The sequence below is a fragment of the Arvicanthis niloticus genome, chromosome 12, assembly GCF_011762505.2.
Source record: "Arvicanthis niloticus isolate mArvNil1 chromosome 12, mArvNil1.pat.X, whole genome shotgun sequence".
Classification (NCBI taxonomy): Eukaryota; Metazoa; Chordata; class Mammalia; order Rodentia; family Muridae; genus Arvicanthis; species Arvicanthis niloticus.
In genome coordinates, this window is record NC_047669.1 from 25,512,683 (window position 1) to 25,539,748 (window position 27,066).

General features: G+C 41.5%; 1 protein-coding gene across 3 annotated transcripts in view; it reads left to right on the forward strand.

Moving 5' to 3' along the window:
- The window catches only part of Igsf11 (immunoglobulin superfamily member 11), a 131,379-nt gene that overhangs the window by 99,534 nt on the left and 4,779 nt on the right, over positions 1-27,066 (forward strand). For all 3 annotated transcript variants that reach the window (XM_076942922.1, XM_076942921.1, XM_034515646.3), the window contains exons 2-4: positions 10,027-10,190; positions 11,668-11,875; positions 14,266-14,421. In XM_076942922.1, the coding sequence (XP_076799037.1) occupies positions 10,152-10,190; positions 11,668-11,875; positions 14,266-14,421 (403 nt within the window). In that variant the 5' untranslated portion in view covers positions 10,027-10,151. The remainder of the gene's footprint in view (positions 1-10,026; positions 10,191-11,667; positions 11,876-14,265; positions 14,422-27,066) is intronic.

The window sequence follows — 27,066 nt, forward strand, 5'->3', positions numbered from 1 at the left end:
AAAGAATATCATCCCTTTTCTGTGAACTGTTTCTGTGTTGAGGCAGAGCAGGACAGAGGAATTGAGTTTTTATTGCTCAGTGTCCATTCGGTTTGTAACAAACTACCCCCTACTCTAATACAGTTGACAGTATTGCCATTAGGTGTTTTGTAGGGCACGATCTGTGGAAGATTTGGCATAGGAGAAAACACACTGTTACACTGAAAGTCAGAAGGCACAGCTCCTGGTGTTGAGACCTTTTACGTTGGGTAGTTGTATTTTCATGTGGCAGTTGAAGACATTGGGTTAAATGAATGTAACAATGAGTTTATCTAGTCCCTAGCATGTGTCTCCATAGACCTTATAGCACACGAGTGAGCTTATGTTAAACAATCACACTGCTGAAAACACTTTAGCATACATGCTCAGGCAAGGACCTTGTGAAAAAAACAAATGCAATACTACAGAAATAATCCAGAGAACTGACAAATAGGATTATATTAAATTAAAAGGCTTTTTGTATAGCAAAATATGAGCAACCAGAGAGAAGAGACAACCTAAAGGAGGTTCTGAACCTGTGGGTTGCAACCCCTTTAGGGGGGAATCAAATGATTTTTTTTACTGGGGTCCCATATCAGATATCCTACATATAAGATATTTACATTATAATTCATAACTAGCAAAATTATGAAGTATCAAGAAAATAATTTGATGGTTGGGGGTCACCATAACATGAGGAACTGTATTAAAGGTCACGCATTAGGAAGGTTGAGAACCAGTGGCCTGAAGATTGGGAGAAAAACCTTTTCCAAGTGCACACCAGATGGGAGGTAAATACCGAGAGCACGTGAATAAATTCAATGTTTGCTTGTGCAGTTTGAATTGCTAGACAATGAAGGAGTGGGGAGGGGGTGGGATCCCACACTTAAGTTCAGCTGTGTTTTTTTTTTTTTTTTTTTTTTTTTTTTTTTTTTTTTTCTCTGCCTTACTTGTCCGAGGTTCAGCTGGCTGTAAAATGGCTGTTCGTAAGGCTGGAAAGGATTCTGCAAAGGTCAGGACTAAGATGATTTCCACTTGTCAGGATCTGGCTCACAGGCTGTGTTTTGTGACACTTGAAATCCAGGTCAACCACACTTGTGGGATCAAATGCTTCAGAGACCTGTGCAGCTGCCCCCGTGTGGCCCACTGAAGCCCCAGAAGGAAACATCAGAAGTCTTACAATGTGTTACTGCACATCACTTGCGACTCGGTTTTCATGATGAAAACCGAGATGAAGAGCTGGACTCTCATGGGTGCAACATGTCATCCCATGCTCATAGGTCTCTACTGGGAAGAAAGGACAACAGAAGACTATGGAAGAGTGGCTGTGTGTGGTCTATTTTAAAAACTTCTTTTTAGTTTTTAAAATCTGTGTGCAGGTATATGCATGTGAGTAAAGGTGCCTGTGGAGGCCAGAAAGAGGGTGCCTGGCCCCTGGAGGTGGAGTCACAGGCAGTTGTGACCTGTCTGACACTGGGTGCTGGGACCTAAACCCATATCCTCTGCAAGAGTGGTACTTGCACTGAATGGCTGAGGCACCTCTCTAGCCACAGGACTCTAAATATTCTTAACCACTAGTCAGTGCCGGCTATCTCAGTGGACTATATATCTGTGACATTGTTTGTGCAAAGGGGGAGAAGAAAGAATAGAAGCAACCCAGAAAGACAAAATTAATGCCCACAAGTGTGCGTCTTGTACTTTTGGTTGAGCAAGTTAAAAACTTAATCAGCTTTTCAGCCAAACAAATTTCTGTGTTTGAGTCTTAACCATATTGAAGCATTTCTGTGGCTTCAAAGAAAGGTACTGATTCTGAGGCAGTGGGTTTTGATTGAATCAAATGATTTTGGTGGTGTTTTTAGAACAGTGTGGAGTTTGTGACGTGGAAATTAGAGTAACACACATTTGGTTTTGTGCAGGCATTATGTTCACTCTGGTGGATAAACTCAACAGGGCTCATTTACCCCTCCCAAACTAAGCAAGCAAAGGAACAAAAGCCAGCCAAACATCAAAAGTCCTGAATACACATAGAATTCACCAATGAAAATCAATCCACCAATTAATCAGTCTACCAGTAGGTTAAGAATTGAATAAACTGTTCCAAAAATAATAAATACACAGGCTGAAAAATGCTTGAAAAAGTTTGGTGGCCATCAGGGAAATGCAAATTAAAATTGCCTTGAGGGAAAAAAAATACGACAGCAGATGCTGTTAGGAATATGGGAAAGAGGAGCCCCTGTACGTTGCAGCGGAGCATGTAACGTTGTGTAGCTGCTAATGGAATCCCCAAAGCCATAAAGGCAACTATATCCCAGCTATACTACTCTAGGGTGTGTGCTCAAAACTAATTTTAAGTCTGCATACTTCAGAGATACTTGCACTTTGCACAGTAGCCAGGAAGGGCAAGCAGCCTAGATGTCTATCAGTATAGATGAATGGAGGAAGAAAATGTGATAGCTGATAAGTTATTTCTCCCCATCACTGCCGCAGTCACTGATGCGATGCTGCCACTGCCATTATCGGGCCATGGGTGGACAGGAGGGAGGAGGGAGGAGGGAGGGGGAGGCTTGGTTAGGCAGCACTTGGAGCCGTGTGTGTGTTAGTGAGTGTGTGTGTGGGTGTGTGTGTGAGTTTCGCCTCTCTGCAGGTCAGATCAGTGGCTTATTCGGGGCAGTCGATGAATCTGTGTTGTGGTGAAAGGAAGGGAAGGGGTGAGGGTGGTGCTTCCCAAAAAATTGGACTTAGGAAGTTCAGTCCAGTTTGGATAAATACTTGTTTTATGTGCAGTAGCATTCATTCTCCAAGGCTTTGCCAGAGATCCCGAGACGATGAAAATAGCTTCCTATTCGATAATTTGTGATCTAACTGATTATATGGGGGTATTAATATCAGACCAGATGTCTTTGTATTAAAGGTTCCCCCAAAACAAAGATATGGAGCTAACTCTGGAGCAGCCATGACTCAACAGAGGAAGCCCAGAGGATCCTGGACCTGAAGATTAGGCAGTATTTGGGGATGGGTACTCATAGAGTCCAAGGAAATGATGTTTCCCAAGTGTGACCCGACCCGCGGGCCTAGTAATTCGTGGGGGCGAGGAGGACTGCATCCTGAAAAAAGAACGGGGGAGAGAGAGAAATGGACTCAAGGAAGCAAATGCTTGTCAAGAGTCATATATTTGGGTGCAAAGCGCTTATTTATAATACATTTTGCAAAGGGAGGGGTAAGAGGGATCCAGGTGATGGGAAAGTACAGAATCTTCTTGGCCTGTGCCCTGAAACAATGGCGGTCTAACTGCTTACTCAAAAGATATGGTACACTGCTTTGAGTCTATAAGTCTATCTGTAACTGTCAAGCCGGACCTTGTGGTTGCTAGGGGGATGAAGCTGCAGGGGACATTATGCAGGTGGGGAGAAGTAGGAGGTGAGGGTAAGAGGCGAGGGTCCTGGCTTCTGACACTAGTGGGGAAGGATGGGGGAAAAGAGTGGTCCCCCACATTGCCAAGAAAGACCCAGGGGCCACCATCTCGGGACTCAACTTCTCCCAGGTTTCAGCACTGATGAGTTATTTCTCCACCAGTGAAATGAGCCAACTCAAGCCAGATTACATTAAACACGGGTTTATTGGGAAGCTGCTGTTTATTGGGTGAGTTTACTGGCCCCAAGGACTGAGGCCAGTAGAGTCCATGAGAAGGGGGAAAGAGGGGAGGGCCAAGAGAAAGTGAGAAAGAACACATAAGGAGAGAAGAGAGGAAGGAGGGGGGGAGGGGAGAGCGTTCTCAAAAGAGAAAATACTAGAGAGAAGACCAAGGTGTCTGGATTATATGGGGGAGAGGCTCTGGGGGAAGGGGAGCCCAGCCCTTGGGCTGAAAAGTTCAGGGTTGGGAGCAGTGTATGCCAGGTAGGGACAGAGGGAGGATGGGAGACCCTGGAGGCCAGGTCTACTGTGGTATGTAAAATATGCACCTGAGTCTTTTGTCCCGAGGTCTGAAACCAAACATATACATTGGAATTTTATTCATCTACAATGAAGAAAGATACCATGACACTGACAGGAAAATGGATGGAATCAGAAACCAGTATGTTAAAAGGAAATAAGGTAGACTCAGATAAATACTGCATATTATCGCCTACTTAAACTTAAAATGATACATATGGCTGTACTTTTAGGTATGTGTGTCCACTTATGCATGCATACGTGTTTGTTTGAGTGTGCACATCATACAGTTCCACCTCAAAGGTGATTATGGGATGGGAGGTAAAAGGTAATAGAACACACGTACCACTAAAGAAAGCATGGAGCAGAGAGGAAGAAGCCTATGGGGAAAGGCTGGACCAGGCAGAGCAGGTCAAAAGACACAGGGGAGGGAAGTCATGGGGTGGGGAGGGGGAGGCAGGGGAGCAGCCAGAGTGGGTCAGGGTACAGAGGGGAGGGAAGGGGAGGTGGAGGGATGAAAACAAAGTATAAAGACACCTGTATGCAAATGCCACAATAAAATACAATACTTTGTATACCAGCCTAAAAAGGAATAAAAGTTTTAAAAAGAAAGCCTGACAGGAGAGGGATGACTTTGGTCATGGACACTGGAGATGCCTTCGGTTTACCAAGTAGGTGTGTCTATCTGATGAACTTAGTAAGATTTGCATTTGAGAGAGACTTTTGGAGGCCACTCTTATATAATTGAGGATCCAATTCAAGACTGAGGATACTATTCTGCAGGGAAGGTGTGGTGATCAGGAAGTCCTCTGAGGACTACAAACACTTGAAGCCAGGGAGCGAAACTGCAACAAGGCCATGAAACACTCCATAAAGGAGAGGGATGGGGCCTCAGTTTTCTCCCTGAAGTTGAGGGGAAGTGGATTTCAGCAGCAAGCCTGCTCACCTCTGGTAGATGACCTTGAGGGTACAAGAGAGATCACAAAGACTATGGAGCCACAAGGTTTCTGGGAAGCTGGAGGAGTTACTTTTAGAAGTGGCTGGGTAGGAGCAGATCAAAGACTCAGGGAGAGAGTAGTTGGAAGAGAGCCTGAATAGACAGTTCTTCAACAAGAGTCTGTAGAATCAGATCCTGTGGGGTGGCAGAATGCCTTGCAGGGAGGGAGGAACCGTTTTGAAATGGTATACTGGAGAGTGTTTAAATGCTGTAAGGGAGTGGCAGAGCCTAGAGGCCTTGAAGCTCTGAGGGACTGCAGTCTGCAGCTTGGTTACTAAGGGGACCAAAGGGATGGGATTCAGAGTTCACTTGGTAGGAGGTAGGGGAGGCCCTAGATACACTTCTCTAACAGGAGAGGGGCGGGTGAGGCAGGCGGAGCTGAGTCCTAGGTTTACAGTGAGGAGACAAGAGGAGGAGGGTTTCATCTAATGGTTTTATGTAAAAGTCCATTATTGTTCTAAGCTCTGTGGTTGCCTAATGCAGTGATAATAAACATTTGAGACATTGCAGTGTATGTTTTCTGTAGAGAAAGTGCCTGGTTCAAATCCAGAGTGTCCATTTTCTAACCTTACGGTTATGTGTCCTTTAAATGGTTTTTATTTCTTCTCTGGGCCTCTTATTTCCCCTTTCTGGGGGGAACAAATTTTATTAGAACAAACAGCTCCCATTAAGGGGATGGGAAGGGCCTCAGAGTGGGGGAGTCCTATCTTGGGTCTTTATAGAAGTAAGGGAGTGCATGTATATAGTACCCACTGTGGGCTCGGGTACTCAGCTGGCCTCTTTGCTTAGCCAGCAAGGTTAGCCATGGTGGCAGTGAGCATCTCCCTGGCACCCATCCTACCCTGTGGCGAGAGGGTGGCAGCACAAGCCTTTTGTGTAGATGAAGCACCAAGTTTCAGGGGTTATGTGACTTGTTTGGTGCCCCACAGATGATGAGAATCAAGAGCCAGATTTCCAAACAGACCTGTGCACCTTCCCCTGCTCCTTGGCAAGCTCTGGAAGCTCACTGTCTTGACTGTTTCTTCTGTAGCTCTGCCAAAATGTGAGATTGAAGAATCAGATGATGTGGAAATGTAAATACAGTAAGGGCCTCAGAGGCTTTCTTTCTCTGGCTAGCAGACTCCTCTTCCCTGCCCCATCCTGCCCTATCTCTGCCTTCCCCTGCCCCAGCCCTGCCGCATCCCTGTTCCCTGCCCCACCCTGCATCACCTCTCCCTTCTGTGCTCCCTATTTGGGCAATTTCCTCCGTTTCTAACTTTCACTGATTTTTAAAATTTTTATGTTAAAATTAAGTGAATTGAGCTTGAAGTTAGCATATTTGAGGATGGATGATGAACATTGCCTTGCACAGGTAGAAGGTGTGTGTTTCTCCCCTGTGTCCAGCAGTCTGAAGAATGCAGTGGTGGGGCTTCTGTGGCTACTGCTTTTTTGTTTTGTGAGGAAGGGTCTTGCCCAGGTTGTCCTGATTCCACAGTCCTCCTGCTTTAGGGACTCTGGGATTACAGGACTTGGCTATCATGCTCAACTCCTCTCTCCGCCCCTCCTGTCCCCCCTCCCTTCCTCTCTTTCCAGGCAGAGTATCACTGCAGCTTAAGCTGGCCTCAGTCTTCAACTCCTCCTGCCTGGAGAGCTGTGTGTACCACTCTGCCCACACTCAGCCCTTGACCCTGCCAGTCTGTGATGGCATTTATGAGTCAGGTCATTGTAATGTGCATGCTTCTCGCAGCCTGTCTGTCCTATGAGCTAACTGAATATTCACCACCTTCAGCTTGTCCCATCTTTTCTCTTGTCTAACTGCTGGGATTCTAAAGCATTTCCCCTGTGATTGTCTAACTTAAGGACTTCCCATGCTCCTACCCAGTGCTTTATACTCAGTCACAGGTAGCTTACTTTATGAAAATATAACCTCTGAGAACATAACCAGACTATGTGAAGGGCATGCAGTTCTGTGGAGGGAAGGTGTTACCCATGCTTTACCTTGGGGAGGAAGGATTAAGATAACATCATTGCCAAAGAAAACAGAATGCTACCATGAGCTTCACGTACTCTTCATGACGTAGATGAACCATCTTGAGGGTCTCTGTGACCTCTTTAGTCTGCTTTTGTTTTTCACTGTTCTACTGTGCAAGGGGGTGGGGCTGGCTTTCTTGGTAGAAAAAAGAATCTTTGTTTTGACTTCTGGAAAGTCGGTTCTGATGAGTCCCTGCTTTTGTGTTTTAAATTTTACAGCATTATTGAAGCATAATTTCCATTCCACAAATTCACTTCTTCAAAGTCCAACATGTGTTGATTTCTACTAAATGTATATAGAGCTGTACAACCATAACAATCTACGAATTCTAAGAAAGCCTCTTGAACTTGGCTACACTGTCCCTTCCTCCTCCCCTTCTGGCCCACACAGCCTGCAGGCTGCTTCAGATCTCTTTAGAGTTGCCATTTCTGTACTTTTCTGTACATACGGAATGATATGCTAGGCGTATTTTAGTTTGAGTTTTCTGGTTGTAACATGTATTGACAGTTCCGTATTTCTGAACTGCATTCCACTGTATGCAGAACCACTCCTTGTTTATATATTCACTAGATTTTGGACACCTCTTTTATTTATGTTTGTTGGCATAATATGAAAAATATTGCTCTCAATACTTATGGACATGTATTCGAATAATAGATATTTTCATTTTCTTGGGTTAGAATTCTAAGATATGGCATTAAGTTATCATATGTTTATGTTATACATATTATAGTTATATAGCTATAATATATGACTATTATGTGTAGCTATAACTATAATGTATACTATTTTCCAAGGTGCCTGTTTTGTTTTTATATTCTTACTAGCAATACACGAGCCTCCCTTTTCTCTAAATCCTAATGAGCACTTGGTATGGTTTTGATGGTAGCCATTGCAGTAGATGTGCAGTGGTATTGTGGCTTAGATATTGCCATAGTGTTCTATGTGTTCTAGTGCTGTTGCCAGACACCACAACTGTAGCACTCTAATGAAAGAAAGCATTTAACCGGGGGGGGGGGGCATGTTTACAGTTTTAGGCAGCCAGTTCCATTATCATCATGGCTTAGGAGTATGGTGGCATGTTTGGTGCCATATCAGCAGCTGATCTAAAAGAAGAGAGGAGGGGGAAACAGGGGAGACTGAGCCTTTTAAAACCTCACCTCCCCGCCCCCCCCCCCCAGTGACACACTTCCTCCAACAAGTCCACACCTATTCAAACAAAGCCACACCTCCTGATTCTTCCCAAATAATACCACTCCTTGGTGACTAAGAATTCAAATATATGAAACTATGGGGCTATTCTTATGGAAACCATAGTGTATATCCATTTAAAATTCAATTATGTTTCTCAAATTTTGATTTCTCAGAGGTTTTTATATATTTTGCATATAAACCCTTTGTAAAACATATGACTTATATTTCTCTCATGCTGTATTTTGAACTTTATATTTTCTTAAATTGTTAGTAGCAAAAAGATTTTTTAATATGTTTAGATTTAATTATTATAAACTGTGTGTGCATGTGTTTGTGTGTGTGTGTGTGTGTATCTATGTGCACATATGTGCACAGGTGCCAGAAGGGAACAGAAGAGAGTGTTGGATGCCTGGCACTAAGTTAGAGTCCATCATGACCAACTTCTACACATATGTGTACTGAGAACCCAATCCAGGTCTTTCCAAAGAAGCAGTATGTGTGTTTTGACTACTGAATCCTCTCTCCAATCCCAAGATTTTTAAATTTAATGAGCTGTCTTTACTGGTTTGTTCTCCTTTATGATTCACAGCGTTAGTGATACTTCTAAGAGCTTTCTAATTATACCAGAGTAACTTGACATTTTCTTCTATGCTATTTGTAGAGGTGTAGGTTCAGATTCTGTCCAGGTCCCTTTGATTTCTATATTATTGCCATATTATTCCAGGACCACTTGGTGGGATTAGGGGGAGAAAACCTTTTGTTCTTTCCTTTTGTTTACACCTTGTTGAGAAGTGTCTGGCCATGAATGCCAGGTGGCCCCAACCCTGTGCTATTTGTTTCTAAGTCACTTCTCATACTAACTCTAATTGCCTTGATTGTTACAGCTCTGTAGAACATTTGAAACCAGATAGGATGAACATCTTTTGAAGAAACTGTTTTTATTTTATGCAGATGAGTGTGTTGCCTACATGTTGAACGCTCTATATATCTCCCCATTTATTTCATTTGATTACCTCTTTCACTGATGTTTTATGTGTGGTTTTGAGCATGTATGTATCTGCAGTATGTGTGTACAGTGCCTGCAGAGACCAGAAGGGAATGTTGGACCCCTTGGAACTGGAGTTAGCAGAGGTTGTGAGACTATGTGGGAGCTAAGAATCAATCCTGGGTTTTCTGCAGGGCAGCCACTGCTTTTAACTGCTAAGCCATCTCTCCCGTCATTGATGACATTTTTTTAATTATTATTATTTTTTTATTCTTTGTGATTCTTTTCTTTCCACGTGTATTAAAATTAATTCCTTTCCATCTACTTAAAAAGCCTGGTGGTATTTTGATTGTGCATGTTCTGAATTTTATCAATTTTGGGAGAATTAATTGACCTTTTACTAACCTTGAATCTACTGGCTCATGAACACCATATAGCTTCCCATTTATTTGATCTCATTACTTCTTTCATTCATGTTTTATATGTGGTTTTGAGCATAAAGATGTGCACATATTGTTAGATTCCTAGATAAGCACTAAGTTTTGTGGTGAGCTACTGTAATGATGCTTTAAAAATTCAGTTCATATCATGTCTTTTGTCAGGATTTATCAACTTCTGCTCAAACTGACACAGAATATTGAATTTGTCCAGATACTGGGTTATTGCCTAATAAAAGAGAATATATGGTCCCTAACATTTTAAATTCTCTTTCCAAGATGTGAAAGTCCAGCCACTTTGCTTCCTTTGGCTCAGTGACTAGTGAGTTGTTCTCTGGTTAGACTATCCTGTCCTGTGTTCAGAGATACAGGTTGGCTGTGATGTGATACTGTGATGCTCGCAGAGCTACTAGGGCAGGACAAGCATGGGACCAAATTGTTCCTTCTTCTACAGGTGTTGCAGCATCCCTGGAAGTGTCCGAGAGCCCAGGCAGTGTCCAGGTGGCCCGGGGCCAGACAGCAGTCCTACCCTGCGCCTTTTCCACCAGTGCTGCCCTCCTGAACCTCAATGTCATTTGGATGGTCATTCCCCTCTCCAATGCAAACCAGCCCGAACAGGTACTTCTGTTCTGCCTCTAAAACTATGGATCCCTGTGGAAGAGATAGGGAGGGAAGCATCGTGGATGTGTTTGATTTTTAGTGTAAGGTGACAGGGTCAGTGTGCCCTCCCCCACTGCGTTATTACTAAATATTCTGATAAGGCTGTCCTCCTCTTACAAGAAGTCTTCATCTTCCCTCTCACTAGCAGATGGTAACGAGATTCTTCTGAGGACTTTGTGTTGAACCTTCAGTGTTAAAAAGAAAACACTGCTGAGAGACAAGTACTAAGATAAAGTGAGGTCTGTTCTTTCAGGAAGAGATTGGCACTAACTTACGTGGCCTAGAGTATTCTCTCTAAAGAGAGCAATGATAGTAAGAAACCTTAGGCAGCTAGGAGGAGGGTATCTTCCATATTGGGCGAACTTGACCATAGGACCTCAAAGCCCAGTCCCACAGTGACACACTTCCTCTAACAAGGCCACACCTCCTAATAGTGTTACTTCCCATGGGCCAAGCATATTCAAATCATCACAGCCAACTCAGACTCCCATACAAATGAGAGTGCACCACCCAGAAGGACACGTGTGAAAATGGAAGCTACCCCCAGAAATCTCTATCAGGTATAGAAAATAAATTAATAATCTCAGATACCTATTATAAAAATAATGAATTGTAGTAAGCATTACAGTTTTATTTACAAAAATGACATCCTCTTTTTGAAGCTCTTCTAATTCTATTTTAATACTTACCATATTTAGGTAAGTAAACTTTCTGGTACAAAATTCAATAAAAACTTTTAAAAAATGTGTTAATTTTTAATTTATTATTTGAAAATTGCATACATGGATATACTGTGTCTCTCCAAACCATGGAACTTTTGCAGTAGACTAAACTTTTGAGATCTTCTGTTGAATTGCACCATTTTAAGCTTCAGTGATGGGGGTTAAAATGTTTTTTAAGAAAGAACCGATTAAGGTTTCCCACACATGCACAGGAAGACCCTCCTTTTTAGTCCACAGGGAGGGCTTTCTGCCATATTATATGCCGAGTCTTCTCCCAAGAATAGTTAAGGCTGATAAATAGCAATTGGCAAACACAGTGGTCGTGGGCCAGCAAAGCTTCCTCCCTTTTATGTTCTGCTATTTAGCCAGTGAGTGATTTGTCATTCTGTGGCCTAATCAGTAGAGAAGAACAAAGCCTTTTGAATTTCATCTCAACAATTAACATTTTCACCAGCAGAAATATTTATGTGTTAATAGTCTGGTAGCATTAAAGATATTTTCTGATAAACTAAGGAAGGAAAAAAAGATATTCTAACTTCGGGTAAGGGAATTTAGAGTCCTAGGTTGCTCACAGAAGAAGATACAAAAAGTTGCCAGCAACCCTGAGAAATTAAATTTTCCATCCTTTGTCATGGTGTATTTGGTTCTGTCTACTAGGTTATGTGCCAAGGAGGGGCTACCATGGTTTACTGATATATTGTTTCCTTTTTAAGGTCATTCTCTATCAGGGTGGACAGATGTTTGATGGTGCCCTCCGGTTCCACGGGAGGGTAGGATTTACAGGCACCATGCCTGCTACGAATGTCTCCATCTTCATCAATAACACACAGCTGTCAGATACCGGCACCTACCAGTGCTTGGTGAATAACCTTCCAGACAGAGGGGGCAGAAACATTGGGGTCACTGGCCTTACGGTGTTAGGTGAGTGACAGGCAAGTCCCAGTACCTTGTATATCGCATACAAATCTGCTCTAACACGTCCTCACTTCATTTTGCGCTCCCTCCCTGAGTCTTGGTTCCTTCCCTGCTTGCTTTCTCACTCCCAGTGCTTCTCAGCTTCTCTTTGCTTCTTACATTCTCATCCCACTCCTACATCTCCAAACACTCTTAAATTTACTATTTGGTGCTATTTTCTGACAGTGGTTTAAGGATGCCATAAAGATCTTTTTTAAGGGCCTATCAGACAGAATCTTCTGTTGAGATAAAACTCAGTCATGAATAGTTTGTTGTGAGCAAACAGTAGAGCTATCAGCATGTGTGAGGACAATGTTCTTACAGAGCCCATCTGTGACAGGAAGTGGGGTCACCATAGTTCTCAGCTTGTACCTGTGGCTCTGACATAATTTTAACTTTACTCCTGTGTACTCTTAAGATACATCCTTGTTTCTACAGTAAACCAGATGATCACCTTCAAATGAGATCAGATTTACTTGGGGCTTTGTCCTTTAAGACAAGAAATGAGCAAAGTTTAGATTAAAATTCGGATGTTGCTCAGCACCCTTTCTACCGTACAATGTGGCTAGACTCTGCAGCCACTAAATTGTGTCCACTGCAGCTGACTGGTGTCTCAGTTCTCATGTCTCTCAGATGGATTCCTTGTAGAAGTGGCTACCAGATAGATGCCTGTGGTAGAAGGAGTGGAGTCAGTGTGTTTGGACAAAAGGGGAACTACTCAGAGAAGGCCCTTCCTCTCCTGCTCAGGTCCCAGCATCTACCTCCATAGTCCTGTCTAACCCCCACCTCACCCCGTTTTCTGTCTTCCCACTGAGTTATTTGAGGATACTGATGTTGGGAGTTCTAATGGTTTTCCTCTTTAAGGGAGACTATATTTTCATCCTTGGTGCCCTGTTGTTCTCCCAGACTTCAAACTATTCAGAAAGCTGAGGAACAGGTTAGAGACTTACCTTCTGAAAATAGAATTAGTTATATTAAAGCTGTATAGAGTTCTGCATGCTTTGGATACAATATGGAATAGTAATAGAAAAAGATGCTATTCTGGGGTTTATATCTGATAGTTAATATCTGACTGAGACACCAGTCAGCTGCAGTGGACACAATTTAGTGGCTGCAGAGTCTAGCCACATTGTACGGTAGAAAGGATGCTGAGCAACATCCAAGTATTAATCTAAACTTTGCTCATTCCTTGTCTTAAAGGACAAGGCCCTAAGTAAATCTGATCTCATTTGAAGGTGGTCATCCAAGCTTTAAAACAGTGTATGTGTGTGGGGAGGGGGGGAGCCGAGGGACAAAGCTTTTCTCTTACAGTTAGTGTCACCACAGAATAATTATTTCAGGTTTTGCTTCCCAGTAGCATAGTGATATCACTAAATTGAACCAGTCCAGGAGGCTGGCTTACCCCATCACAACAAACAGATCCTTACTCGATGCTTGCACCCCTCTCCCTTCTTTTGTGTCATTGGGCCTGAAGCAGCTAGACCAGCTTTCTACCAGTAAGCTACCTTCCCGGACCCTTGTACCCTCTGGTTACTGAACTCTCTTCTCCTACTTGCTCACTGCCTGGTTGCTCTGCGCATCTCTAACTCAGTTTGCACTGCTGAATTCCTGTGTTTCTGAAGGAGTGAACTCATTTATTGAGGGAGAAGGCTTTAGGATTAAGAACATCATCACATGTACTTAAACTCCAGTGATGTCCGCCTCGATGGCGTGGCGCTCCCTGCTGCAGGGTTCTGTTTGTGTGGCCACTCCTGATGTGCTTCCCCACTTCGGTCTTGCTTTGGTGATTTTCCTGTTCTTGCTGCATATGTCCTTGTCAGTCTTTAAATGAGTATAAAATGTTTAGGATTTTGAACTTTCCCTACCTTATTGTTGGCTTTCTCTAACTTGAGCCTCTGCAAAGTTGCTGCCCCATAAAGTTGAATTCTCTATAAAGTGGGCCCGTCTGCTCTTTGTCAAATATTAGAACACTTCACTAAAGTGGGTTTTGTTAGAGGACAATTGGTGGGCTGGATTTCTGCTCCTGAACCGGGGTTGAATGTGTCTTTTTAGCAATGTCTTTAAAGGTGGTGTGTTAATCTGAAGGCTCTTAAGAATCCTTTAGAGGGAGCATTCAAACCAAGGCTACCTTAAAATGTAACCAAAAGCCATGGCTCCTTTTGTAGATTTGCTCCCTGCCTATGGCACTCGCAGGCCTAGTGTCCATCCACATCCTGGGCGTTGTGCTTGGTTGTTGCCTGGCTTCTGCCGGGAGGCAGTCTCCCAGGTTGTTGCCTGCTGTTTTCTAGTGATGAGCATCCCTGTCTCACTGGCTCCCAGTAAAAGTGAACTTGTGTTACCCATTCTTCCCATGACAGTCCCCCCTTCTGCTCCACACTGCCAAATCCAAGGATCCCAGGACATCGGCAGCGACGTCATCCTTCTGTGTAGTTCAGAGGAAGGCATCCCTCGACCCACTTACCTTTGGGAGAAGTTAGATAATACGCTCAAGCTACCTCCAACCGCCACTCAGGGTACGTACAGTGCCATGGAACCCGTTTGATTAACACTTGAGGAAAGTAATGAACTTTAATGGTTTGTGGAGAACAGAGTGCTTTCAACTCTAAGGTGAATATGACATTTCTTTCTTTTCCATATATTACCTCAAAGAGATGTATCTAGTAGCATGAAAATTTTATTTCCTAAGTGGAGCTTTAAAATAGCATGCCGGGAACTTCTTTGAGTTAATGCTAGTTCTTGACACCTCTGTGAACTCACTTCCTGCCCACTTTAGTGTAAGAGAGATCTGCATAGACATAAGAGGATTAATTCTCCTGTTTCAGCCTCAAGTCTACTAGTGGAAGACGATGAAAAAAGAACAGGAAAGGGGCCCATGACCTAAGACCACACGAGATAGGTAAAGATGAGGAGCCGTGCATGTCGTGGGTGGTTCTGGATATGCAGTTGCGCTCATTTGGATTTTGTGGTAAAGAAAGTATCTTTAAAAAAATGTCAGGTGTTACAAAATAAGATGAGCTGAAGTCGTAGGCCTGTGTAAATTCTTGTGTTTCAAGAAAATACAAATCAGCATCTTTGAGTGCTATATCCTGTCTAATGTAGATTATTTTCTTCTACTCATTCTTGGGGTAGATTGACAACTCTTTATTGGGAGTTAGCTCTTAATGGGAAGGCCCCAGATGGCCTTAGCCGTGCTTCAGTTTGAATGCTGATGCTATATGCCTACCCCAGAAAAGAAAGCCCTGGGTGCTGGGTGACATTAGCTATAGTTAAGAACCAGGGCCACAAACCTCTAAAAAGCTACAAAACCTCTAAAAACAAACTCCCATCAATACAGAAAATTACCGATGACTGTCCTGTCGCCTTTTAATTCACATAGCCCCCAATTCATCATCTTTGAAACCTTGCTTTCAGCTTAATAGCGTTTAGGTCACTTTTGAAGTGACTGCTGCAATACCATGGTCCCCTGCTGCCTGTTCATTGCTAAATGCTTCAGCTACACTGTGGGATAAATAGCTTTCTTGTGGACTGACTTGTTAATCTCACGATTGCAAGTGGCATGCTTAAAATAGCTCCTGTTGAAATGCTGAAAACTATCTGAAGTCTGTCTTTGCCAGCAACTATGTCTATGGTAGTTTACCTCTCTGGACCTATGTTAACCCTTCTGTAAGATGAAGGGGTTGATAGTATCTTCTGGAACCTCTGAAATATCATTAAAGTTCTGTGGGTTTTATCCATATTTCGGGGGGGGGCACTGGATAAAGGGTGAAGTTGTAGGTAAACATCTGACAGTCATACGTATGTGAGCTGAGAGATACATACAGCAAGGGTTTTCTGTCTCTCCCTGTGTTTGATAATGCTGTATTTGCAATTTGAGGATTCTTTGGTATTTCAGGGGTAAAGGTGAACTTGAAAGCCAATGTTGAAAATGATGGTCTTTTGTAATTCCATTTTTAGGTAAATTATCAGAATTATGTCACATAACCTCATTTGTTGTAATTAAATGTGCCATGTTTTTTTCCTCAGATTCACCTCTTGATATTTATATAACCAAAGTAAATCTTAGCACGAATCCCTGAAACATCTTAAATAACTTTTTTTTTCTAGACAATTTGCATTGCTGGTAATATTATAGCATTTTAAAATTTGAGCTCCTTGATGCATTTTCTAAGGAAATATTATTTGGTACAAGGGGAAGGCATCCCGCGAGTTTAGCCAATAAAAGAAAATACTTTGGAATTAGTACTGTCTCATATGTAAGGCTTGAAGGAGCCCCCTCCAGCAAATCTGTGGTGATTTAACATAAATACACAGTCCGTAGAATGGAATGATAATCTCCGAGTCCCTGCTATAAGGATAAGAAGACAGTGGGAGAGTATTGTCTTAGAGTAGAATGATGGCTAATGATGGCTGATACACTTGAGGAAAGGCTACAGGGGCAGCAACTTTGATTGGTGCCTAAGATGTAAGCAAAACGTTGGTGAATAGCAGACTCTGCTTACCATTCCATCGTCTGGCCACACAACTCAGTTAAGATTTTTGGGGTTTTTTTTTGTTTGTTTGTTTTTATTTTGCAGCAGGGGGAGAAAGTGGAAGAGTTTGAGAACAGGGTGTCACTATGTATCTCAGGCTATCCCAGAACTCACTAACTTATTCTCCCAAGTGCTATCATTACAGGATTGAGCCACTTACACCTTACCTGGTGTCCTTTAGAATTTTAAGACCACCGAGGAACAAAACTAAAACTTGTATAGTAGAGGAGAAAAAAGATTGTGAAGGACACTTGGGGGCTTAGCATGTAGTGTAGAGTGCTTACCTGGGCCCCATCCTCCAGTACTACATAAAGCCAGGAATAATGGCACAGGCCTGTAATCCCAAAATTCAGTGGGTAAAGGCAGAAGGTCAGAAGGTCAAGGTCATCCTGGGCTATATAACAACTGTGGGCCAGCCTGGAATACACAACACCCTGTCTAAAGCAACTAGACACACCCCCATTACATCACTGTAGAAGATACAGATAGAGCTGGGATCAGCAACCTAGAACAAAATCAATATTTAAACATGCTCATCACAACAACTAATCAGATTAATCAAAGGACAGAGGCTCTTAGGTTACAGATTAAAAATCAAATTAAATCCACAATTGCACTACAAACTAGAGATTCACCTAAAACAGGGCATGGAGAGCTAAAATCTCTGTAGCCATAGATCAGAAATATACCAACAGGAACTAACCAAAGAAAGGGTAAAAATAACCAAGAAGCGTGGTAAGCTGAGAGCAAGTGTGCCCTGGGGAGTCTGGGAGCTTAGGGGTTAAGGAAGTAGCCTAAGCAAAACAATGGAGCACCTTCGTGGTTCCTAAACACATCGTCATCACATCAGGAGAGACTGTGTGGAACAGACATGCTGGTGCCAAAGCCATAGGGCTGAACAGAATAATTAATAAATGCCATATGTGCCATGTATAGCCATCCCAGTGCCTCCGGGATAGTATTCTGCAGACCTGTGAGCCCCGACTATTCTCTGCCTTGCTCTCTCTCCAGGCACACCGACCCCTCGGAGGTTCATGTTAGCAGACAGACCCTTGCTGCACAGCTTCCCATGCCTGGTCTTTCTGCCCAGAAGCCTCTCCAGGCTCATGTGGTCCAGTCCTGCATCTTTTAATCTTTGTTAGCCTGTCCTCCACTGAGTGATGCTCGCACTAAGCATCACCCTGTTCACAATTGAAGCTGGCTCTCCTCCAGCTGGTCCACTTTGTCCAGCCCTAGTTTTGTTTTTTCACATAGAACAAGCTGTACACTGGCTGATGTACTATATTGAGTCCTTTGGAGAGTGGGGTATCTGGCCTGTCTGCTGATGTGTCTCCAGCACCTAGGACAGTTCTTGGTGGCTCAAAGCTATTTGAAGAATGGATTCTAACTTTCAAACAGTAAACAAGAGAATAAATGAAATAAAAAAGTGTTTACTGTGACAGATTAAAGAAGAAAGGTTTGCAGACAGTACTAGAAGTGTAAACAGACATAGACCTTTAAAATTCATAGGATTATAATAATAACATAAAGAGTAATATCTAAGTCCTTATACATGGCAGATACTGCTCTAAACGTTTCACAGACACTATTGTTTCATCATTTTCCAACCATACTCCAGTAACTTGGACTGTATAATTTTACACTTAAAGACAAAGACCGCACAGTCACATACCAGTCCTGGATTCAGGATGCTAAACCATTTCTGACTCAGGATCTCCTTAATCCTTTACTTGGCTTCAATATAGAGAATACTGTGAACAAATTGATGCCACATTATATACAGCTGAATGAAATGGAAATTAAAAATATGCCACATACTTGAAACCGAAGTAAACCTGTATCATGAAATAAACTAGATCAGTAAAAATAACTACGCCAAGCAAACATACATACAAGGCCACACTTTCCTAGGGAAATCCTACAGTCTTATCAGCTCACCCCCATCTTTCTGATCCCTCACACTGTTTTCAAAGAGCAAAAGTCAGGAGAAACTACTCAATTCATTTTATAAGATTACTTGATATTAGGATATTAAAAGTGATTGCAACAATAGAAGACAAGATAAAACAAAAAACATTGTCTAGTCTCCCCTGTGAGCCTGTTATTATTGTATGAACACCATGAATGCAGCTACTCTTTAAAACCACAGAACTATTCTATAGAAATGCAACAGTAATTTAATACCAGAGAATGTGAAGTATATTTCACAGATTGACTATTTAAGTGGTATACTTCTTAATTGTATGTTGTCTTGGGCATTATACATCTTGGTGCCTGCCAACTTTGTCAGGTCATGATTTGTCAATAAAACTCTCACATGTTTATAGTATATACCACTTTTGGTGCATATGGACTTTGTGATGTGGTGACCACAGCCAGGCTGATGGATATCATCACCTCTCAGAGCTGTGACTGTTTTGTGGGCTGTGGTGGGCAAGCCAGTGAGAACACTTAAGATTTACTCTTAGCAAGCCTTGAGAATAGCAGTATATCAGTATAGCAGTCCTGCTGACACGTCATCGTGTCATGTCTCAAATCTCTGGAATATGTAGAATACATCCACTTAGGATACCTGAAGTTTTGTTTTCTTTAATCAACATCTTCCCATTTCCCCCAGCTCCCTGGCAACCATCATTCGAGTCTCTGCTTCTGAGTTTGACACTGTCAGTTTAGGGTACCATTATAAACTTCATTTTCCACAATCATATAGTCTAAATATTATATAAATGTAGCAGATCAATAAACTGTAATAGTCAGAATGTAGATCAGGGAAGTAAACAGTGTGGTCTTTCCTGGTAACAGAGAACAGTAATTTAACATGTTCACTGTACCCATCACAAGGTAGACACTGCCAACACTGTTCATGGTGCTCAACTGCCACCCACCTCTTACCTGTATGTTGATGTGTTTGTTCCTTTGCTTTTATGCCAATATCATTCCGTAACCTGGCTCTTTTAATGAAAGAATATATGATAGCCGTTTTCCCCATCATGAAACTTTATTTCACAAAATTCTTTTTGGGATTATGTTGTAGCTTTTAATCTCCTATTACTAGATGTCAAAACTGCTTTGAACTTGTGACTTTATTTTTGGCCCAGTATATTTTAGGAGACAGTTTTGTAATTTCTATTAAATCATAAGAGGTTTCCTTAAAAATATATCTTTATGTTGTTCTGCCTGGCATGCCCAGCCTTTTGACTTTTGTGACATGCTGTTGCCAAAGTTCATACAGTTAGTGAAAATCTTATAATGTTTTAAGGAAAGAAATTTTATGATTTTGGGGTTGGGAAACATTCATAGCTATTCCTGAACACATGCCACAAGCTGAACATGCCTGGCAGACTTAAATCCAATGTAAGACATTTTGAAAAAAAATTATATATATATATATATATACACATATATATATGTATATATATACACATGTATATATGTATATGTATATTTTATATATATACATGTATACATATGTATACATGTATATATATATAATATATGTATATGTATACATATATTTTATATGTATATATTTTATATGTATATATAATACATATGTATATGTATACATGTATATATATAAAACATATAATATATATATGTTTGTCAGACACTGTAATTTCTAGTACATATTCTAACAGAACAGTCTACATATTACTGTGCATAAAAATCTTTACTGCATGTCAGTTCCCATGACCTCTTCCAAATATTGACTCAACTGGCTGCCAGTAACATCTAGCACAGATGCTTTGAATAAATACGTCTAATATACAGCCAGCTTGAATAGCACGTACATACAAAGAAGGATGCATCTCACATGCAGGGTGACGGATTTCAGGAGGGACACCTGTTCTCTAAGCCATTCAGCCTCTTGGTAGTTAAGAGCTTCGGTAAACATGATGGTCCTTCTCAGTGGCTCAGTAAAACTTGAACTGAGCAAGAAAAATCTATGGAAGACAATTGATACTTTGGGTCTGACTCTCAAGGAGGGAGAAAAACCCTCACAAATCCAAAACCTAAAGAACCTTAAAATACTGTTTTGTTTTGGTCTTTTTGTTTGTTTGTTTTGTTTTTGTTTTTGGTTTTTTTTTTTTTTTTTTTTTTTTTTTTTTTTTGCTTTTTGTTAATTAGGGTAAATGATACTCTTTTCTTTGGAAAATGAAACATAATTTTATTTACCAGTAGTTAACAGTTTCCAAAGCTAAATTGTATATCATTTCTTATATTTCTAAGAACAATTTGGTTGGCCCCATTCATTCATAACTGAACACTGGGGATGGAGGGGAGTATAATGGTCTCTTTGGCTTTCTTGAGACTTCTGTGCAGAGCTTTGCTAGAAATCACAGAGCTGGATCAGGGGACAGTCTTAATCACTGTAGTCTAATGCTGTTGTATTACAAGGGAAAAGTCCAAGTGGACAAAATCAGAAATGAAAAGAGAGTCATCAGCAACATACACCATGGAAATCCAGAAAACATAACCCATAGTCTACCAATTTAGAAAATTGTTTTTAAAAAGTTGGCAACTTTCTCAATACATACCACTAACCAAAGGTAAACCACAATCACATAGTTTAAACAAACCTATAACCCCCAATGAAATAGAAGCAGTCATTAAAAATTTCTCTACCCAAGAAGCCTAGACCCAGATGGTTGTAGTGCAGAATTCTACCAGACTTTCAAAGACAAGTTAATGCCAATACTCTGTCAATTATTCCATAAAATAGAAACAGATAATTGCACAATTTGTTTTACAAGGCCATAGTTAGTCCTGTTATCCAAACCACATGAAGACTCAACAACAACAAAAGAGAATACTACAGGCTTTTGTGTGACAAAACTTTTCCTGGGGAGACAAAATACATACCTACCTATCCCAGGTAGAGATCCCACAGAACAAAGGATACCACTGAAGTCCAACTTGATGAACCAATTGGTGTATTTGGGTTACTTGTAAGAATATGGGTGAGGGGTTATGTACAGGAGCAGAAATTACTCAAAAGACAGCAGCATTGCCAAGGCTCACCCCAGCGTGGGTGACAAACCACATTCCTAGGAACCTGGAGCTCCCTGCACAGGTTGCAGGCAGCTCAACAGGTTGGACAGTGTACTTCCCAGGTGCCTCAGTTGGTCTAAACCTCTTCCAGGCAGCTGGTTTGGTCTCAGAGTCTTTATAGCTCTTCTCCTCTGAGAGTTGTCTTTGAAGCTCAGGTTCCTTCCCTTTAAGAGAGACTCTGAATCTGGTGAGTTTCGGGGACTTCCTGAAGCTGTTTTGAGTTGTTTGTCTTCCTGTTTCTAAAGAGCTTCCCTTCATGGAAGGAATCTGTTCTATCTTGGAGGAAATTGTTAGACAACACAGATCAACTTCCTATATGAACATGGGTATAAAAATTCTCAATAAAATACTTGTAAACTGAAACCAAGAATACATCAAAAAGATCATCCCCCATGATCAAGTAGGTTTCATCCCACAGATGCAGTAATTGTTCAACACATATAAATTGATAAATGTAATCCACCATATAAAAAAACAGAAAGTAAAAAACCACAGGATCAGCTCATTAGATGCAGAGAAAATTTTGACAAAACCTTTGACAAAATCCAGCACCTTTTCATGGTAAAAATCCTGGAGACATTAAGGATACAAGGAACATACCTCAACATAATAAAGGCAGTTTACAGAAAGCTCATAGCCAACATCAACTTAAATGGACAGAAATTGAAAGCAATTCCAGTAAAATCAGGAATAAGACATATTCTAATGTCCTCTCTCTCCATATTAGTACTTGAAAATGTATTTTCAATAAAGGAACCACAATTGTTTCCTCACCTAGTCTGACTTTGATGGAAGAAGAAAAGTTTTCATGCACTTAAGCTGCAGAATAAGTGGGTGGTCTTTCCCCCCCTTTGCTTTATGACATGCCATTCTTAGTAGCAATAATCTGGTAAAAAGAAACAAGCACCATGTATTCGCCATTACAACTTCTTTTTAAAAAATACATGCTAGACACATCACAGACATCACAGACAGAATGTGAAAAGCTTTATGGAGCACTTGAGGAGCCTGGGTGTTCTCTCTGACACTCAAGTATTCAGTGATGTGTAGCCAGGAAAGAGAGCAAGATGTACATTTTAGAAGAAGTGTTAGTCATCAGGTGAATGTGAGCAGCTGGGTCATAAACAGGAAGCTTTGATGAATGGAGAAGGCTTGGAGCAGGTGATGCACCCCATGGAATGGGGAAGGTTAGCGTTCAAGATGAATGCACATAAAATCATCAGCATCTTAACTCAGCCAACACCAACACAAAAATTATATGTAATTCATTTCTTTCCATGTCTGCTGAGCAAAGACCAAACCTACTGAGTAGTATCCAGAATGTCACATAGCATTCAGATTTTCTCATTAAGAGTGGTCATTACAATATCAAATATTTATAATTCCTTTCATTTTAATGAAGACTGTATCTTGTGTGTCTGCACATATGTCTGTGGTTCTTTGTACTTGAGTGCAGGTGCCCCCCAAAGCAACAATATTGAGTTGGGTCCCCTGGAACTGGAGTTAGGCAGTTGTGAGCTGCTGACATGGGTGGTGGTAACCTAACTGAGGTCTTCTGTAAGAGCGTTGTATCTCCAGCCCCACATTTATGTTCTTAAAGAGATGTATGTTTGGCATTTATTTTCTGTTAATCTTCCCTTTGGTTTTAAGTTTATCATTAGATATCTGTTTCAAGGTAGATCATATTTGAATGTAATTTTGCTACATGTTGGTTTAAACAGCATTAAAACCATGTATTTATCATTATCTTTTAAACAGAACTTCTCATACTTATATAAGAAATTATTTAGTTATTGTGATCATTCATTCTTTAAGATGTATAATTATGAAAATATTTATGATATTTGGCACTCTTATTAATTTTTTATTATTGCAAAAGAAATCCCATATATTGACATCTACTCGGAATTTTAGATACTAGAGTTTTTTCTACATTTCTTAACCAAATTTCCTTAGGATAAAAAACACACACACACACACATATATATGTATGTGTGTGTGTGTGTGTGTGTGTGTATATATATATATATATATATATATATATATATATATATATATATCCCCAAGATATTCTTGTGTAGATGTATCACCAGAGAGCATCGTGGCCACGTTAATGCGCAGTATCTCAGTCTGTTTTCACCAGTTCACGAGTGTATCTAGTTCCTGGTTTGCAGTTACAGATGAGGAGCTGAAGCACACAGCACCCTCAGGTCCACATAGCCAGCAGGCAGCTGAGCAAACTTCAGCCCAAGCCATCTGACTCCCAGACACATGCTCGCAGCTGACACACTTCTGACACAGCCGAATGCAGGCTCTGGAACTGAGAACATGCAGAATTGGGAACAATCAGATATATTTGTTTCTCTTACTATGAAGGGCCTGTTCTCCAAACACCACACCCCTATTTGGAGGAAGGAAGACCAAAGGGACTGTCATGTTTCATTTCAGTAAATTGTTCCTGTCCTAACACAGGCTTGGCTGGCTTCCAGTTGTGATGTGTAGGGTTTTGTTTGTTTTATGTTTTGTTTACAGTGATGTTTTCTGAGGGGTTGCTCCTAGCTCAGCTTTGCCGGATTCATTTCTTCTTAATCCTCCTTATCAATAAGCCTGTCTCATCTGTCACCTGCTGAGTAAGCTGTAACAGGCATACTGCCTCACTCACTGAGTCATGGTTTGTTTGTTTGTTTGTTTTTAACAGCAAATGCTTATGGTGCCTGTATTTAGAGATGCGGTGGGCTCACCTTTTAAAAGTTGCTCTTTAAGGCAGCCCTCCTTCTAGTTGCCTGCTTTGTACATGCCAAGTGCTGCTTAGAGCAGCTGTTTAAAATTCCCCCAGTTGTCTCTGGAAATGTCAACAAAATTACTGGTTTGATGTGAACTGACTGAGTTTTTAGAATTTTGGACCTTAAAGGAAAAATGGAAGAAAAGCAGCAGTGGTGTGGGGGATTGTAGGGTTGGTTGTCCAGGAGGTTGGGCTTCTGTTGCCTGGAAACTTTGGGATGTGTTGAAGGAGTGGTTCTGCAGATGGCTGCTTTGTTATAACAACAGTCCTGCCAGTTCCTGTGGTTTGGGCTGTGCACAAAAGCACTGAGAGGCCAAACCTACTCCATCTTGGGACCAGCCTCCAAATTAAGAGCAAAAAAAAAAAGCCTGAGAATTTGACCCACAGCTGAACCCAAGTTGCACCCAAATACCAGGAAGGACCCCATGGCTTGTCCTTGGCCCATACTCCAGAGTCAATCCCTGGCTATTTCCTAGCAACAATCAAAGATTAGACTGATTGTTTGAGATGTACTTTTAGATTGTGTGATTGGTCATGGTCTCTCTTCAGAGCATCCACCTGTTGGCTTACAATAGTCATTCTATTAGATGCTTGCCAGGCTGGCCTTCCCCTCGCTTGCTCCCATTTTCCTATAAAACCCTGTCCCAGTGAGGGTTTGGGGCTGATTCACCAAATTGTCCTGAGGGTTGGGGTGAGTCAGCCCAAACTTGAGTTTTAATAAGGAGACCCTAATGTGATTATGTTGGAAATGGCTCCTTGGTTGTATTTTGGGGTTCATAAACGCTTCCTGGTACAGCAGCACCCTGTGTAATGAGGTAGCTGTAGGTGTCTTCCTGGAAAGCAGGTGTATCTATGAGGGTTATGATCCTTGTGCCCAGATACATCTGATTGGATAGACTACTGTAACTTGTGTACATGTGATGTTGGTGCTACTCTGAGATTTCTTAGTTTTGGAAATCAGGGGACACAGAACCTAAACATGTTATGAAGATTAAATCAGGCCTACTTAAAGCTCACACACACACACACACACACTCTCAATATACATCATACATGTACATATATGCACAAAATACTACACACACATATGGAAAAGGAAATAATGCACAGAACCCAAGTAACCATTAAATATATTGATTATGTTACATACAATCCAAAGTTACTGACTGTCTTGTCATAGATATGTAAGATAACCATGTAATAGGGATTTAGCCTTTTAAGTATCCATAGGAAAGAGTTAACACCAAGTCTATCTCCTTTGTCTGGCCTAAGATATTAATATCAAGCACATGTTTGTCAATTCCATCGTTCATGAGCACATCCCATTGTATTGTGTTTGAAGGCTTAGACAACACTGACAGCACTGATGTATGGGAGCCTGTGGTTCTTGTTTCCTCCTCTTTTCCTGGTACTCACTGGATGCCCATCCCTTGTGCTCTGTTAGCAACTCAAACCAAGGTCTATGGCTCTGGCTGGCGTTTAACCGACTTCCTGAGACTCCTGACCTTATTGCTTCTTAATGTCTGTCCCGGTCATCCTGGCACTGTTCTCTGGATTACCCAGCACAGAGACAGAGTCTCTGTAAGTGTTTGTGTGGTAAATGAAGGAACTGATATAGCTAGGCTCCCTGCTTCTGGCTTAGTCCCATACAAAAATCATGCCAGGGTGGTGACAGTTCCTAGTATAGGCTCAGGCATTCTTGGACTTTGTTTCTGGTACGTTTCACGTGTGGCGTTAGGAGGCTTTCCCACTGCCTTCTGAGTTTGCCCTGTTTTGGGGATGGTTTTGATGACAGATGTGGTTTCTTTCCAGCTAAAGGGAGGCAGTGAAGCCCAGAGCATAAACATTAGATGCCATTCACACAACTGCAGTTTCAGCAGCCAGCTGTGTTCTCTTATTAGCCAGCTATCTAAAACTCCAGTGGCTTTATTTACTCAGTGGGCTAATAATAAAAATATCTCAAAGGGTCATTGGAAAAAGAGCTACATATAAAATTTACCCAGTGCTGGGGATAAGTCATTTAAACTTTGTAGGAATAAATGAGTCAACTCTGTTGGTACTACTAAGTTGCCTAAGCTTGACCAGTTAAGGTATTCATCAGTATTGTCAGTGTGGTGGCTTTGAAAATAAAACACACAACAAAACCTCCTGATGTGGGAGCCACCTTCACCGGCTACTCTGGCTTTTTCCACCCTGGATCCACTGCTGCTTCACCTCAAGGCTAAGCTTCCCTGGGCTGCTCCTAGAGGATGAAAGGGCACAATGGAGCCACTAATGTACACCATTCCTGCATGGCACGGGGTGCCTTCAGCAGATGACTTTGGCTCAAGGATGCTCCATATACCTGATGGGAAATTCTGTGAAATGGTGATGTGGTCTGAGGCTTCTCGTCTGTAGGCTCTCTCCCCTTCCAATCTCGTGATACTTAGAAGTAGAGCAGATGTGATTTTTTTCCTACCGTGTATAAAGGGATCCATGTAGTCTCTCTAACCTGATCTTCATGTTATTGCATTTCTCTAGAAATACAACGTGACGCTTCTGGTCACAGACTCTGGAGGACAAGCTATAACCTCCGTAGTCAGGGGAGACCACTAACATGAGGCTGTGATTAGCTAGCCTGCAGCTCGAGTTTCAAGGTTGTCCTTTTTTAGGACAATCCTGAATATTTCTGTGTCTTTAATATACCATCATGATTTTCTTTAACTTGTGAGCCAACAGTTTTTCTTCCTACAGAAAAAGAAGGAATAAAGAAGGAAATCGGCAGCTCTCTAGTGTGTGTGTGTGTGTGTGTGTGT